We start from the raw sequence: 14,534 nt of genomic DNA, 5'->3' as shown, positions 1-14,534 counted from the left end.
TCTCAAAAAATAAAATAAAATAAAATAGAATAAAATAAAATAGAATAAAAAACAACTACACGCTTTATTCTCTCTAAAACACCCATAACCTAAACTTGGAAAATACATTTTACAAATTCTCGGGAAGTTGGATATCTGACTTAAAAAACAACAACAACAACTAAGCAATAACATTTAATGAGTTTGAGAATATATAGGTGTTAGCAAAAGGAGGAAATAAGAAACGTGTAAAACTGAGATAAAATATCTAAAGAGAAGTATCAGCATGCTGGCTTATGTTAGCACATTGTCACACATTTTCATTCACCAAATACTGAGGCATCACCATATTACAGCATAGTAAAATAATTGTGCAAGATGATCAGACTATTAGGAGGAAAGATGTGTGTATAATAAATATATATTATACACACACACACACACACACACACATATATATATATATATATAAAATAACATTATGTGTGTGTGTAGAGTGAGCAACTGTCCTGTTTTCCCTAAGACAGTCCCACCTTTAGCACTGAAAGTTCCATGTCCTGGGAAACCCTCAGTCCCAGGCAAACTGGAACAGTTTTTCACTCGAGTATGTATGTAAGTATGTCTGGTAGAGCTAATTTTTTGGCAGAGATAATATATGAACTAAACACAGTTGATATATTTTCCTTGTCTATTACAATATAAATTGGCTTATAAGTATTAACACCTTTAAAATATATTCAGAACATTCTACTACCAAGTATATATTGTAGAATTGTAGAGCTTTCTATTTACAATTACTTGATTGACTTCACTTTAACGAAGAATTAGATTTGCAAACAAATGAGAAATTATAATTGATTCTTATTTCATTTCTTATCAAATCTTAGATTAGAAATCTCTTCCCTGTGTTTTACTAAGGCCAAATGTTTCCAGAATTGTCTTTCAGCCACTTAAGAAATGTACTCCTAAGGTTAAAGTCTTGGTTAAAGTAATTGTATATGTTCATTGATGTATTCTTGGATTCAGTGAACATGAACACTTGTATCGTTGATCCTTGCATCAAGTTTTATAAATCTGGAGTGTAGAAGACAAGTTTGCTGGGCTTGGGGTCAGAAATCCAGTATTCAAATCCTGGCACTATGACCTACTAACTTAATAACTATAAGAAATCAGGCCTGTCAAGTAATCTCAATGGGTCTCAAATTAGTCAGGAAATTAGGGATAACAAGATTTGCCTACCTTGTTGAAAGGTTAGTAGCAGATAATTTCAAAAAAGTGCTTTCTAAACCATAAAGTTATATTGAAAATAAGATAGTTATCTTAAAAAATGTTTTTCCAAGTTGTTTTCAGTGGATTGAAACATAAATAAGCAAGCAAACAAAAATACAAACAAATAAATGAATGTAAGGATTACTTTCCATTGTGGGTAAGTCATTTTCAGAGTTCAGCACACAAATGTCCAAATCTATGCAGGCCTTGTTCTACTTCACAGCAGCATCTACTGGTGAAGTCAAGAAGGTGCAAACTCTCACTTAGATCAGATCCAAGATTTGGTTAACAATTTAGAAGTCTTTTTCTGTTTTAAGACATCTCTGTTCCTTGATCCATATGTGCATTGTCTTTTTATATCTCTACATTTAATAGTTTTCTATGGGTATAAATATTCAGGTTGAATATTCTTAATAAGATTGCTTGGTAGCTTGTTTCCTAGAATATTTGATTAATAAATTCTTTCTCAACAACTTGTTTTATGGTGAACTTAAAAACCACTTCCTTTAAGAATAATTGTATCATGAATTTTTAATGGTTAAGCATCTCCCTAGAGATTACAAAACTCCATGAGGGGATACGGTTCTGCTTCCAGTCTTTTTTTTTTTTTGAAACGGAGTCTCGCTCTGTCTCCCAGGCTGGAGTGGAGTGGCATGATCTTGGCTCACTGCAACCTCTGCCTCCCAGGTTCAAGTGATTCTTCTGCCTCAGCCTCCCGAGTAGCTGGGACTACAGGCATGTGCCACCCCGCCTGGATAATTTCTGCATTTTTAGTAGAGATGGTGTTTCACCATGTTGGCCAGGCTGGGCTCAAACTCCTGACAAAAAGTGATCTGCCCACCTCGGCCTCCCAAAGTGCTGGGATTACAGGCATGAGCCACAGTGCCCAGCCTGCCTCCAGTCTTTTAATGTGGACCTGGTACATAGCAAATACTCAATTGGTGATGACAAAAACAACCAGAATGATGACGATGATGATGATGATGATGATAATGATGATGATAGAAATCAAGGTAACCATTGATGAACGATGGGCCCAGAATTGCACAAAGCATAGATATTTTATCTATTTAAGTCTCATACATCCTATGTCATATATATTATAACTGTCATATTAGATGGGGGGACAATTTTCTATCTCCATTTTTCTGAGACTGCTCACCAAGCAGTGGTTTGAAATTTGTCTCACACGGAGAAAAAATGAGCTGAATTTATCATAATTAACTAGACAGTATTTTCCAGGTTATTGCCAGCAAGTAAAAAAGGAATTTGGACTCTTGATGAGATAATGTTACGTTTTCTTTCCAAAGACTTTCTACTTAAGTTTCCAATCATTTGAAGTCATTTTGTGACTTGTGCCAGAGGACCACGTAAAAGACATATTGATGGTGAGGCATATTTCTTTATTATGATCACTGATTCAGAAATGCGGAAAAAGTGACATTACTACTTTTAGATTAAATAGCAATGGTGTTCATTGCATCATGGAGTTTCAAATCAAAATTTTAAAAGGGCTTCCCTATAAACTCTCAGATAATCCACTGCAGTTATAGGGTCTTCAATAATATTTTCAGCTTTTTGAGTGAAAGATACGCTAACTTGCACTGCACTAAGCATTGGTTGTGCTTTTATTTATCAGTACTGAAAAGACATTACAGACCATTTTCATATGGCAAAGAACAAGTTTGGAGACTTATTCGGGAGCACTGGAAAACAACTTTCTTTTTTAAAAAGGTTCTGATGTTACAAAACATCACATTTTACCCCTGGAACGATTTAAGCAGAAAACAAATTCATTGCCCAAGTGATATGGTTTGGCTGTGTCCCCACCCAAATCTCATCTTGAATTGTTCCCACATGTAGTGGGAGGGACCCAGTGGGAGACACTTGACTCATGGGGGTGGTTCCCCCCATACTATTCTCATGGTAGTAAATAAGTCTCATGAGATTTGATGGTTTTATAAGGGGTTTCAGCTTTTACTACCTCCTCATACTATCTTGCTGCCACCATGTAAGAAGTGCCTTTCACCTTCTGCCATGATTGTGAGGCCTCCCTAGCCACATGGAACTGTGAGTCCAACAAACGTCTTTCGTTTGGAAATTGCCCAGTCTCAGGTACATCTTTATCAGCAGCATGAAAATGGACTAATACACCAAGTGACATCCTTATCTTATTTTTTAATTCAAGGGGAAACATTAATATTTCCCTAATAAGTGTAATTTTAGTTAGTTGTTTAGTATTAATAGATACCTTTTATCAGAATAAGGATGCTCCCTTTTATTTCTTGTTTGCTGAGAGATTTTTAAAATTTTACTAAAGAAGAGACTTAGATTTGTTTTATGTATTTAGGTCTTTATTCCATCTGCTATTAATTTACGCATGTTGTGATGTGGACAATTTTCTCAAAACTATTTATTGAATAGTCTGTCCTTCTCTACTGTCAATAATCCCCTAGCACATATACAGTTTCCATATATGCATGGATTTGTTTCTTGCCTCTCTGTTCTATTCCATGGGTTATTTACCTATCTTATACTAGTGCTACACTGTCTTGATTATTACGATTTTATAATATATTGATATCTGGTAGGGAAATTACTGCCTCTTCCTCTCCCCCAACAATTCTCATCTTCTTCTCCTTCTATGAAACTGTCTTGGCTATCTGTTCCACTTAATCTTGTAAATTTAAAAATCTGCTTGCCATCTTTCATGGAAACCTCTGTTGGTATTTTATCAAAATTTCACTAAATGTATTGAAAATTTACATCTTTGCCACATCAAACTCTCTCATCTGTGAACATGGTATATTTCTCCATTTTCTTATTTAATTGCTTTCAATACACTTTTATAATTTTATTCTCAAAAGCTACTTTTTCCTGTAAGTATTGTATATTTTTCTACTTTAATATTTTTAATATTATATTTTCAATTTATTATGACTAATATGTAAGAAAACAACTAATTTCTCTAAATTGATCTCACTTCCAGCACTTTACTGAAACTTGTCTTATTTTGTCCTAAAACTGATTGGAGAATACTTACTTTTTTTTTTTTTTTATTGAGACAGGGGCTTGTTCTGTCACCCAGGCTGGAGCACAGTGGCACAATTACACCTCGCTGTAGCCTCAACCTCCTGGGCTCAAGCTATTTTCCCACTCCAGCCTCCAGAGTAGTTGAGACTACAGGTGCACACCACCAAGCCCAAATAAATTCTTTGATTTTTAGTAGGAACGAGGTCTTGCTATGTTCCCCAGGCTGGTCTTGAACTCCTGAACTCAAGCAATCCTCTCACCTTGGCCTCCTAAAGTTCTGGAATTGCAGGTGTAAGCCACCACACCCAGCCATAATATTTAAATGTTCTATTATAGACAATTGTCACATTTTTCTAGAGATAATTATTGTTTTGACCCTTCCTTTCTGATTGTTATAACTTTCATTTATTTTTCTTGTCTAGGCTAGGGCTTCTAGTGCCACAGTAAATAGAAGTAGATAGATTAGTATCCTCATCTCATTCCTGACTTTAAATGAATGCTTCTACTGTTTCACTATATACATAGTGAAACATATATATATATTTATATATAGTGCTCTATCATTATCTATCCATATATCTCCTCATAATCATGTTAAGAAATTTCTCTAAAATTACTATTTTTGAATTTTGTTTTCATGAACAAACAAGTACTAATTTTTATGAACTTTTTACTAATCACATGATGTTTTTCCTCTTTAGTCTTTTGTAATGTGGAATTATATGGAATATTAAGCCATCCTGCATTCGTGGGAGAAACTCAACTAGGTCATTATGCATTGGGATTGACATCGTGGCTATACTAGCCTTGTAGAATAAGGTGGAGAATGTTTTTCTGTTTCAGTTATCTGGGAAAGTTTAAACGAGATTGTAATGATCTGCTCTTTGTATATTTGTTATAATTTTCCTGTAAAACTAAATTGGTATGTTTTTTATTTTTAACACTTTGCATGTGAGTCGATTTTAAAATACTGACACAATTGTCTTATTTGGTATAGAGATATTCAAGTTTTCTATGCCCTTAACTTTTAAGTATGAATCAAGATAACATTCCAATTATACCTTTAATCCTTCCTCCAAGAAGTAAGACCTTTTACAATTACCACTTACTGGGAGAATTCAGAGAATACAAAACAGACAAAATAACTCTGAACAATTTGAATAAAATAAATGTGTACTTAAATTTAATGTAAAAGTAAACTTTACTTACATATAACCATTAATAATAAGAGGTAGCAACAATTGACTTAGAACTATTGAAATATTTGCCTTCAGGGATAAACACATAGCCCATTGGACAAAGTCTCTCATGATTCATTCATAAGCATAAAAGAGCATTTGGTTTGAAATCAGGCACAGGACGCAAATGGACACATATAACACAATTGTTAAAAAATATGATCAAGGAAATAATAGCAAGCAAGTCTAACAGGCAAACACCCTGCCACAGCACAAGAGTCTCCTGGCCCCATCTGGTCAACTTATTAATCAGTGTTTTAAAATGAAGACCAGAGTGGCTCTGCTCATAAAATTTACGAGATTTCAAATGTAAGTCAAGAGAAGTCAAAGATGTGATTGTGTGATTGACAAAGAAGTGAATTTGATTTTAGGTCACCTTAAGGAAAATATAGTATCAATAGGGAGGATAAATCCATTTTAGTCCTCATAGGCAAGCAAACCAGAGCACATGCTGAGGAGGGCAGCCAAGCAGAGCAGGGGTCTGGGTACACCTTGCAAATGGATGCAGAAACAAATCATCATTTGCTGAGTGAGCAAACTGAGAGGGAAACTGTGAATGTTATGCCTGAGAAGGAAAAGAGGGAAGTGCAAAGGGAAGGAGTGGTGAGATATGAAAGTTGGAGCTAGTTTTTGAAAGTTTGTCATGTGAAAGAGGAACGAGGCTTTATTAGGCCCAAGAAAAGGGCCTTAGTCAAAAGTGGGAGGCCACAAGGGGAGAACTTCTAATTCAACAAAAGGAAGAAATATCTAGTACTCAGTTTTGTCCAGAGATAAAGTGGATTGTCACAGGAAACAGTGAGTGAGTTCCCTGGCAATAAAGGGATTCAAATATAGGAAGGCAAGTATGATTATCATCATCACAACCTTAGCTGATATTTATTGAAAGCTGACTATGTTTTGACATTATCTCACGTCATTGTCTCAATATCTATATGTACATACGAGGAAACAGAGGGTAAGAAAATAAAAATACAACCCAGTATTTGGTGGTGCTAAGATTACATCATGAAAGTAGCCTTTACAGTGAAATGGTCAGGGTTTGAATATTGCTTTTAACTTCTCTAAGCTTCAGCTTGCTCTCTTACAAAATGGCATGTGGACATTTGTAGCCTTTCATTCCCCACTATTCATTCACCTACTGTTGGCAACAGTCCTGGGTTTCTTTTGGGGATCTACTCCTCCTCTACTCCCAATCTATGGTGGCTTTGCTGCAGCCGACTCCCATTCCCTGCTTTGAGGGTGGCTCATGACCTAAGCCTGACCAGCAGAAGTACAGTATCCCCTGGAAATAATGATGGATTGGTTCAGAAATGTTCATGTGGCCTGTGTCAGATCAAAGAGAAAAAAGAGACTGGATGTGAACTTTCTTTTTCTTAATCGGTGTTCATGATGATGTGAGCTGGAAGATGCAGAGGCCTACACCAATCACAAAAGTAAAACCCATCCCGAGGAAGCAGGGCTGAGAATTGACCTTTGGGATACCATTGAACCCTCAATCAACCATCTGAGAAGTCTGGTATACTCATGGACTTTGCAGGGATGTGTGCCAAGGAGAGGTTGTTGTTGCTCCTCTTTCTCCTCCTCTTCCTTCTCCTTCTCCTCTTCCTCATCATCAAGTCATTTACATCTGTAGATTTCTCTTACCTAAAATACTACTAACTGGTAAAATGGCATAATAATAGGACTTCTTTTATGAGGTTCTTGTGGGTATTGAATGATATAATGGGTATAAATGGCTTAATACAACATCTGACATCAGAAATGCAGGCAGCAAATTTTAGCCATTGTAGCTATTATTAATGTTATTGTAATTATTATCTTCATCATTGAATGGATGACCATTCAATATATTTTATAGACGTAGAAATATGGGAAAATAAGCATTAGTGTACTGTAAGGCAAAGAAGACCTAAAGAGGAGAAAAACTATAAGTAATGAAAAAAGAAATCCCATGATGACTCCTCAGGCTGTTTGGTAGGAGATGTAAGACAAAGAATTGCAGAGCAGAAAACTTACTAATCAGAGACAGCAAGATCCCTTCTGCTTTGCAACTTAAAGTTTGACTGGCTTATGTGAGTGATAATGGAGTTTTACAGTCACATCAGTCTTGAAACTCCAAACCCTGAAATATATAGCCCCAACCTTTTATAGGTCAAATTACCATTCATTTTATGATAATTTTCATAGTGCCAGATCAAATAAACCAAATTGTTTATTTCAAATGCTTGCAGTGAATTTAGAAAGTGTACTTCATGTTTCAAAGATTTCGTTGTCATCGAAAAAGAATTTTTTAAAAACCGGTAGATGAGCTAAGTTCTTGGCACCAATAAAGGGCTAATTCATTTTTTTTTTCATAAATCTGTTACTTGCAAGTCTGACTATCATGGTTTTAAAATGTGTGGTGTGCATAAATGTTTTAAATTCCTATAAAATCTGTTTCAAAAATGTAGCCAAGGTGTTGAAAAAAACATAATTGCTTTTCTGGGCTTTAAGCAAATTTAATATTACATATAAAGTGAAATTGGTGATTTAATCCTGTGGCCAAAAGAAATTGGAAATGAAAATACTGACTAGTATTATTAATGATAAGAGGGAAGCACAGGTTGAGTGATAAACTTCCACTGTCATGCTGGAGTTCAGACATACCTAGCAGACCATTGGAGTGGCTGGTCAGCAGTCTTGGAATGGTACTAAGAACCCACCTTAGGAATGTCTGGTACGATGAACTTAAGTTAGGAACAAAACTTTAGTTCTTGGAAGGAAATAGGCATTTTGAGAATTAAAGTATTAATTTGTTGGTAACCACAATTCCTGGGTGAATAGTTGAGCCCAGGGGAAGGAAAGACAGCTTTAGATAAAACAATAATCTATTTTATTTTAGTTTTTCAACTTTTTGAGTCAAGGAAACATGTGCAGGTTTCTTAAAGGCTATATTGCATGATGCTGAGGTTTGGGGTACAATTGAACCCATCACACAGGTAGTGAGCACAGTACCCAATAAGTAGTTTTTTTATCCTTGCTCCCCACTTCCTAGTCCACTTTCAGTACCCCAGTGTCTATCATTCCTCTCTTTATGTCCATGTGTACCCAATGATTAGTTCCCACTTATAAGTGAGAACATGTGGTGTCTGGTTTCTGCATTGATTCGCTTAGGATAATGGCCTCTAGCTGCATCTATGTTGCTGCAAATGACATGATTTTGTTCTTATTTATGGTAGCATAGTATTCCTTAGTGTATATGTACCACATTTTCTTCATCCAATCCACTGTTGATGGGCACCTAGGTTAATTCCATGTCTTTGCTATTGTAAATAGTGTTGCAATGAAGATATGAGTGCATGTGTCTTTTTGGTAGAAGGATTTATTTTCCTTTGGGTATATATACCCAGTAGTGGAATTGCTGGGTCAAATAATAGTTCTATTTTAATTTCTTTGAGAAATCGCCAAACTGCTTTTCACAGTGGCTGAACTAATGGGCACTCCCACAAACAGTGCATAAGCATTCTCTTTTCTCCGCAGCCTTGCCAACGTCTATTTTTTTTTGAATTTTTAATAATAGCCGTTCTGACTGGTATGAGATGGTATCTCACTGTGATTTTGATTTGCATTTCTCTGATGATTAGTGATGTGGAGCATGTTTTCCTATATTTGTTGGCTGCTTTTATGTCTTCTTTTGAGAAGTGTCTGTTCGGGTCCTTTGCCCCCTTTTTTTTCTTTAAGTTCAGGGGTACGTGTGCAGGTTTTTATATAGGTAAACTTGTGTTATGCGGGTTTGTTGTACAGACTATTTTGTTACCCAGGTATTAAGCCCAGTACCCATTAGTTACTTTTCTTTTTTTTTTTTTTTTTTTTTTTTTTTTTTTTTTTTTTTTTTTGAGGCGGAGTCTCGCTCTGTCGCCCGGACTGGAGTGCAGTGGCCAGATCTCAGCTCACTGCAAGCTCCGCCTCCCGGGTTTACGCCATTCTCCTGCCTCAGCCTCCCGAGTAGCTGGGACTACAGGCGCCCGCCACCTCGCCCGGCTAGTTTTTGTATTTTTAGTAGAGACGGGGTTTCACCGTGTTAGCCAGGATGGTCTCGATCTCCTGACCTCGTGATCCGCCCGTCTCGGCCTCCCAAAGTGCTGGGATTACAGGCTTGAGCCACCGCGCCCGGCCCCATTAGTTACTTTTCTTGATCCTCTCCCCCCTCTCACCCTTCACCCTCCAATAGGCCCCAGTATCTTTTGTTCCTCTCTATGTTTCCAGGTATTGTCATAATTTAGCTCCCACTGGTAAGTGACAACATGTGGTATTTGGTTTAATGTTCCTGTGTTAGCTTGCTAAGGATAATGGCCTCTGGCTCCATCCACATTCCTGCAAAGGACATGATCTTGTTCTTTTTTATGACTGCATAGTTTTCCATGGTGTATAGGTATCACATTTTCTTTAGCTAGTCTACGATTGATGGTCATTTTAGGTTGATTCTATGTCTTTGCTAACGTGAATAGTGCTGCAATGAACATATGTGTGCATGTGTCTTTATGATGGAACAATTTATATTTCTTTGGGTATATACCCAGTAATGGGATTGCTGAATTGAATGGTAGTTCTGTTTTTAGGTTTTTGAGGACCAATCACCACCAACAGTGTATAAGCATTCCTTTTTCTCCACAACCTTGCCAACATCTGTTATTTTTAAATAATATTCTGGTGTGAGATGGTCTCTTATTGTGGTTTTGATTTGCAATTCACTAATAATCAGTAATGTTGAGTTTTTTTCATGATTGTTGACTGCATGTATGTCTTCTTTCGAAATGTGTCCTTTCATGTCCTTTGCCCACTTTGTAATTTTTTTTCTTGTAAATTTCTTTAAGTTTCTTACAGATGTTGGACATTAGACCTTTGTCAGATGCATACTTTGCAAATATTTCCTTTCATCCTCTAGATTATTTATTCACTCTATTGATAGTTTCTTTTGCTGTGCAGAAGCTCTTTAGTTTAATTAGATCCTATTTGTCAATTTTTGCTTTTGTTGTAGTTGCTTTTGTTGCAATTGCTTTTGGTATCTTCTTCATGAGATTTTTGTGCATTCCTATGTCCAGAATGGTGTTGCCTAGGTTGTCTTCCAGCGTTTTTGTAGTTTTGGGTTTTAAATTTAAGTATTTAATCCATTTTAAGTTAATTTTTGTATGTGGTGTAAGGAAGGGGTCCAGTTTTAATCTTCTGCATATGACTAGGCAGTTATCCTAGCACCATTTATTGAATAGGTAGTCCTTTCCCCATTGCTTGCTTTGTCAGCTTTTTCAGAGATTAGGTAGTTGTAGGTGTGTAGCCTTACTTCTGGGTTCTCTATTCTGTTTTATTGGTCTCTGTGTGTGTGTTTGTACCCGTACCATGCTGTTTTGCTTACTGGATCCCTATTTGAAGTCAGTTTGAAGTCAGATAGTGTGATGCCTCCAGCTTTGTTCTTTTTGCTTAGGATTGCCTTGGCTATTCAGTCTCTTTTTTGATTCCATATGAATTTTAAATATTTTTTCTAGTTCTGTGATGAAAGTCATTAGTAGTTTAATAGGAATAGTATTGAATCTATAAATTGCTTTGGGCAGCATGGCCATTCTAATGATATTGTTTCTTCCTATCCATGAGTATAGAATATTTTTCCATTTGTTTCTGTCATCTCTGACTTCTTTGAGGAGAGTTTTGTAGTTCTCCTTATAGAGATCTTTCACCTCCCTGGTTAGCTGGATTCCTAGGTATTTTATCTGTGTATGTGTGTGGCACTTGTAAATGGGATTGCATTACTGATTTGGCTCTCAGCTTGGCTACTGGTGGTGTGTGGGAGTGCTAGTGACTTTTGTACATTGATTTTTGTATCCTGAGACTTTGCTGAAGTTGTTTATCAGCTTAAGGAGCTTTTGGGCTGAAACTATGGCATTTTCTAGATATAGGATCATGTCATCTGCAAATAGGGATAGTTTCACTTCCTCTCTTCCTATTTGGATGTGCTATATTTCTTTCTCTTTTCCATTACTATGGTGAATAGGAGTGGTGAGAGAGGGCGTCCTTGTCTTGTGTCAGTTTTCAGTGGTAATGTTTCCAGCTTTTGCCCATTCAGTATGATGTTGCCTGTGGGTTTGCCATTGATGGCTCTTACTATTTTGAGGTATCCTTCTTCAATACCTAGATTACTGGGAGTTCTTAACATAGAGAGGTGTTGAATTTTATCGAAAGCCTTATCTGCATCTATTGGTTTTTGTCTTTAGTTCTGTTTATGTGATGAATCACATTTATTGATTTGCATATGTTCAACCAACCTTGCATCCCAGGGATAAAGCCTACTTGATCATGGTCGATCAGCTTTTTGATGTGCTGCTGGATTTGTTTTGCCAGTATTTTACTGAGAATTTTTGCATCAGTGTTCAAGGATATTGGCTTCAAGTTTTCTTTTTATGTTGTGTCTCTACCAGATTTTGCTATCAGGATGATGCTGGACTTATAGAATGAGTTAGGGAGGATTCTTTCTCCCTCAATTTTGGTACCAGCTCTTCTTTGTACATCTGGTAGAATTCAACTGTGAATCTGTCTGGTCCTGGGCTTATTGTGATTGGTAGGCTATTTATTACTGATTCAATTTCAGAGCTCATGATTGGTCGGTTCAGGGACTCAATTTCTTACTGGTTATGTCTTAAGGGTGTATGTGCCCAGGAATTTACTAATTTCCTCTAGATTTTCTAGTTCATGTGTATAGAGGTGTTCATAATATCTTCTGATGGTTGTTTGTATTTCTGTGGGGTCAATAGTAATATCCCCTTGTTGTTTCTGGTTATGTTTATTTGGAGCTTCTCTATTACCTTCTTTATTAGTCTAGCTAGCAGTCTAGCTAGCTCCTGGATTCATTGATCTTCTACATTTTTTGTGTGTCTTAATCTCCTCTAGTTCAGCTCTGATTGTGGTTATTTCTTGCCTTCTGCTAGCTTTGGAGTTGGTTTCCTCTTAGTTCTCTTGGTTCTCTTAGTTACACTGCTAGGTTGTTAAATTGAGATCTTTCTAACTTTTTGATTTGCGCTTTTTAATGGGGTTACTTGTTTCTTGCTTGTTGAATTGCTTAAGTTCCGTATAGATTCTGGATATTAGACCTTTCTCAGATGCATAGTTTGCAAAAATTTTCTCCCATTCTGTAGGTTGTCTGTTTACTCTGTTGATAATTTCTTCTGCTGTCTTTTTATAGTTTGAGGTCTTGCATTTAAGTCTTTAATCCATTTTGAGTTAATTTTTGTATATGGTGATAGTTGTCCAGTTTTATTCCTCTGCATATAGATAGCCAGTTATCCTAGCACCATTTGTTGAATAGGGAGTCCTTCCCCCATTGATTATTTTTGTTGAATTTGTCAAAGATCAGATGGCTCTAGGTGTGCAGCTTTATTTCTGGGTTCTCTATTCTATTCTACTGAAAAACCATCTATTTTACTGCAAACATGGCAACTCACTTTGGCACTGCTCTGGAGCCTCTCTACCAAGGTGCAACACTAAGGAGAAAGGCTGGTTAGTGTTCTTTCTCATCCTGCCACTGGCTGCCACATTGAATTACTGGGCTCAGGACTTGGTAGTTCCTGAAGCTTCAGGTGGTTCAGCACAAAGGCTGCCATCACTGGCAGGGTAGCATGGAGTTCCTAGGAGTGGAGTCCATTCCTGGGACCTGCACGGCAGTGGCCTTAGGGTCTGCTGGGCTCACATGGTGGAAGAGGACAGCACCGCACCATGCTATGCCAGGAAGCATGGACAGAATAGCAGTATGGGCTTGGGGATTGGTCTGGATACCTTGGGAAGACAGCACACATAGGACACCCTTGGGGACCCTAAGAATTATTTGGACTGTGAGCACTTTACAGAGGGTTGATGATCAACCTTATCATGTGGTGGGTTAATGGCGGTAAACTGTGGGCTGAGATACTCATGGACCTCATGCATCTTTATTAATGAGAACTGGGGACATTTGGATGCACATCAATTAATATCATATACTGTTCTCTGACTCCAAATTCAAAAACATGTTTTTTGATTGATCTGACACCAAAGAAAATAAAAGAAGACAAGGAGAATATTTTGTGTGAACTAATTTGAGCTTCTCATTCATTCAAATGTTATAACAATTAACAGAGGTGGACTACTTGGCTTTTTATGCTAGCATTTATGCTTGTTATCATTCCCAAATCACGTTCACATTTAAGAAGTCATTACACATTTTCTGTCGTATTTTATCTAAAAAAAGACATTTCTTGCTTTTGGAACCAAATGAAGACAGGTTTTTCATATCCCACTAAGTGACAAGTTCCAGTCAGTACACAGAGATAAGATCTTCACAGTTGGTAGTTGAACAGGTGACCAGAAGCATGGAAAATGCAGTTCTTCAAACTGAGAAACACAGATTTGGAAGAAAGCTTACAATTCTTTTACTGAGTCTAAGTAATTCATCTGCCTTGGGAAGGGACACAGACAGCCAGATTAAGTAACCTTTTGCATGTTCACAAGTCAACTAGCAGCAAAACAGAGAAATTAACTTGCTTCTAATACTCTAGGTCTCGCTTCCCACAAACCACAAATGCTTCATGAAAATACTTTTAAATGTCTCCTAAAACATGTCCCCAAGCTCAACTTTTGCACCATACCTTGGAGTATGCTCTTTACTATAACTTCCGTGTGATCAGCCAGGAGATCTGCCTTGGTAATTGCAGCCAGAGACAGGTAGTTAGACATATTCCTGCACAGTTCCTTGTTGCCTCTGTGGAGGAATTTCACTGCAATGGGGATGGCTAATGCCATCACTGGGGGTCGGTTGTAATTCTGAGGAAATATAAGAAAGCCACAAATAATAAGTGACTCATTATTCATTTATTCATTCATTCACTCATTCAAAAAATATTTATTGGATGAAGCTCCCAGAGTACAGCTGTGAAAACACAGGTCTTGCCCTGTTTATATTGTATTTGGGAATTCTGGGAACTCTTGGTTTTGTTTAAGAGACCTAAAGACAAACAG

General features: G+C 37.0%; 1 protein-coding gene across 3 annotated transcripts in view; it reads right to left on the bottom strand.

The window, feature by feature from the left end:
• Positions 1-14,534, bottom strand: part of VEPH1 (ventricular zone expressed PH domain containing 1) — a 246,767-nt gene that overhangs the window by 189,366 nt on the left and 42,867 nt on the right. For all 3 annotated transcript variants that reach the window (XM_033203227.1, XM_033203224.1, XM_033203218.1), the window contains exon 4: positions 14,165-14,339. In XM_033203227.1, the coding sequence (XP_033059118.1) occupies positions 14,165-14,339 (175 nt within the window). The remainder of the gene's footprint in view (positions 1-14,164; positions 14,340-14,534) is intronic.

The sequence above is a fragment of the Trachypithecus francoisi genome, unplaced genomic scaffold (genome assembly GCF_009764315.1).
Source record: "Trachypithecus francoisi isolate TF-2019V2 unplaced genomic scaffold, Tfra_2.0 Lachesis_group0, whole genome shotgun sequence".
Taxonomy (NCBI): Eukaryota; Metazoa; Chordata; class Mammalia; order Primates; family Cercopithecidae; genus Trachypithecus; species Trachypithecus francoisi.
The sequence above is the reverse complement of the archived record's forward strand: the minus strand, read 5'-3'. Positions and strand labels throughout refer to the sequence as shown.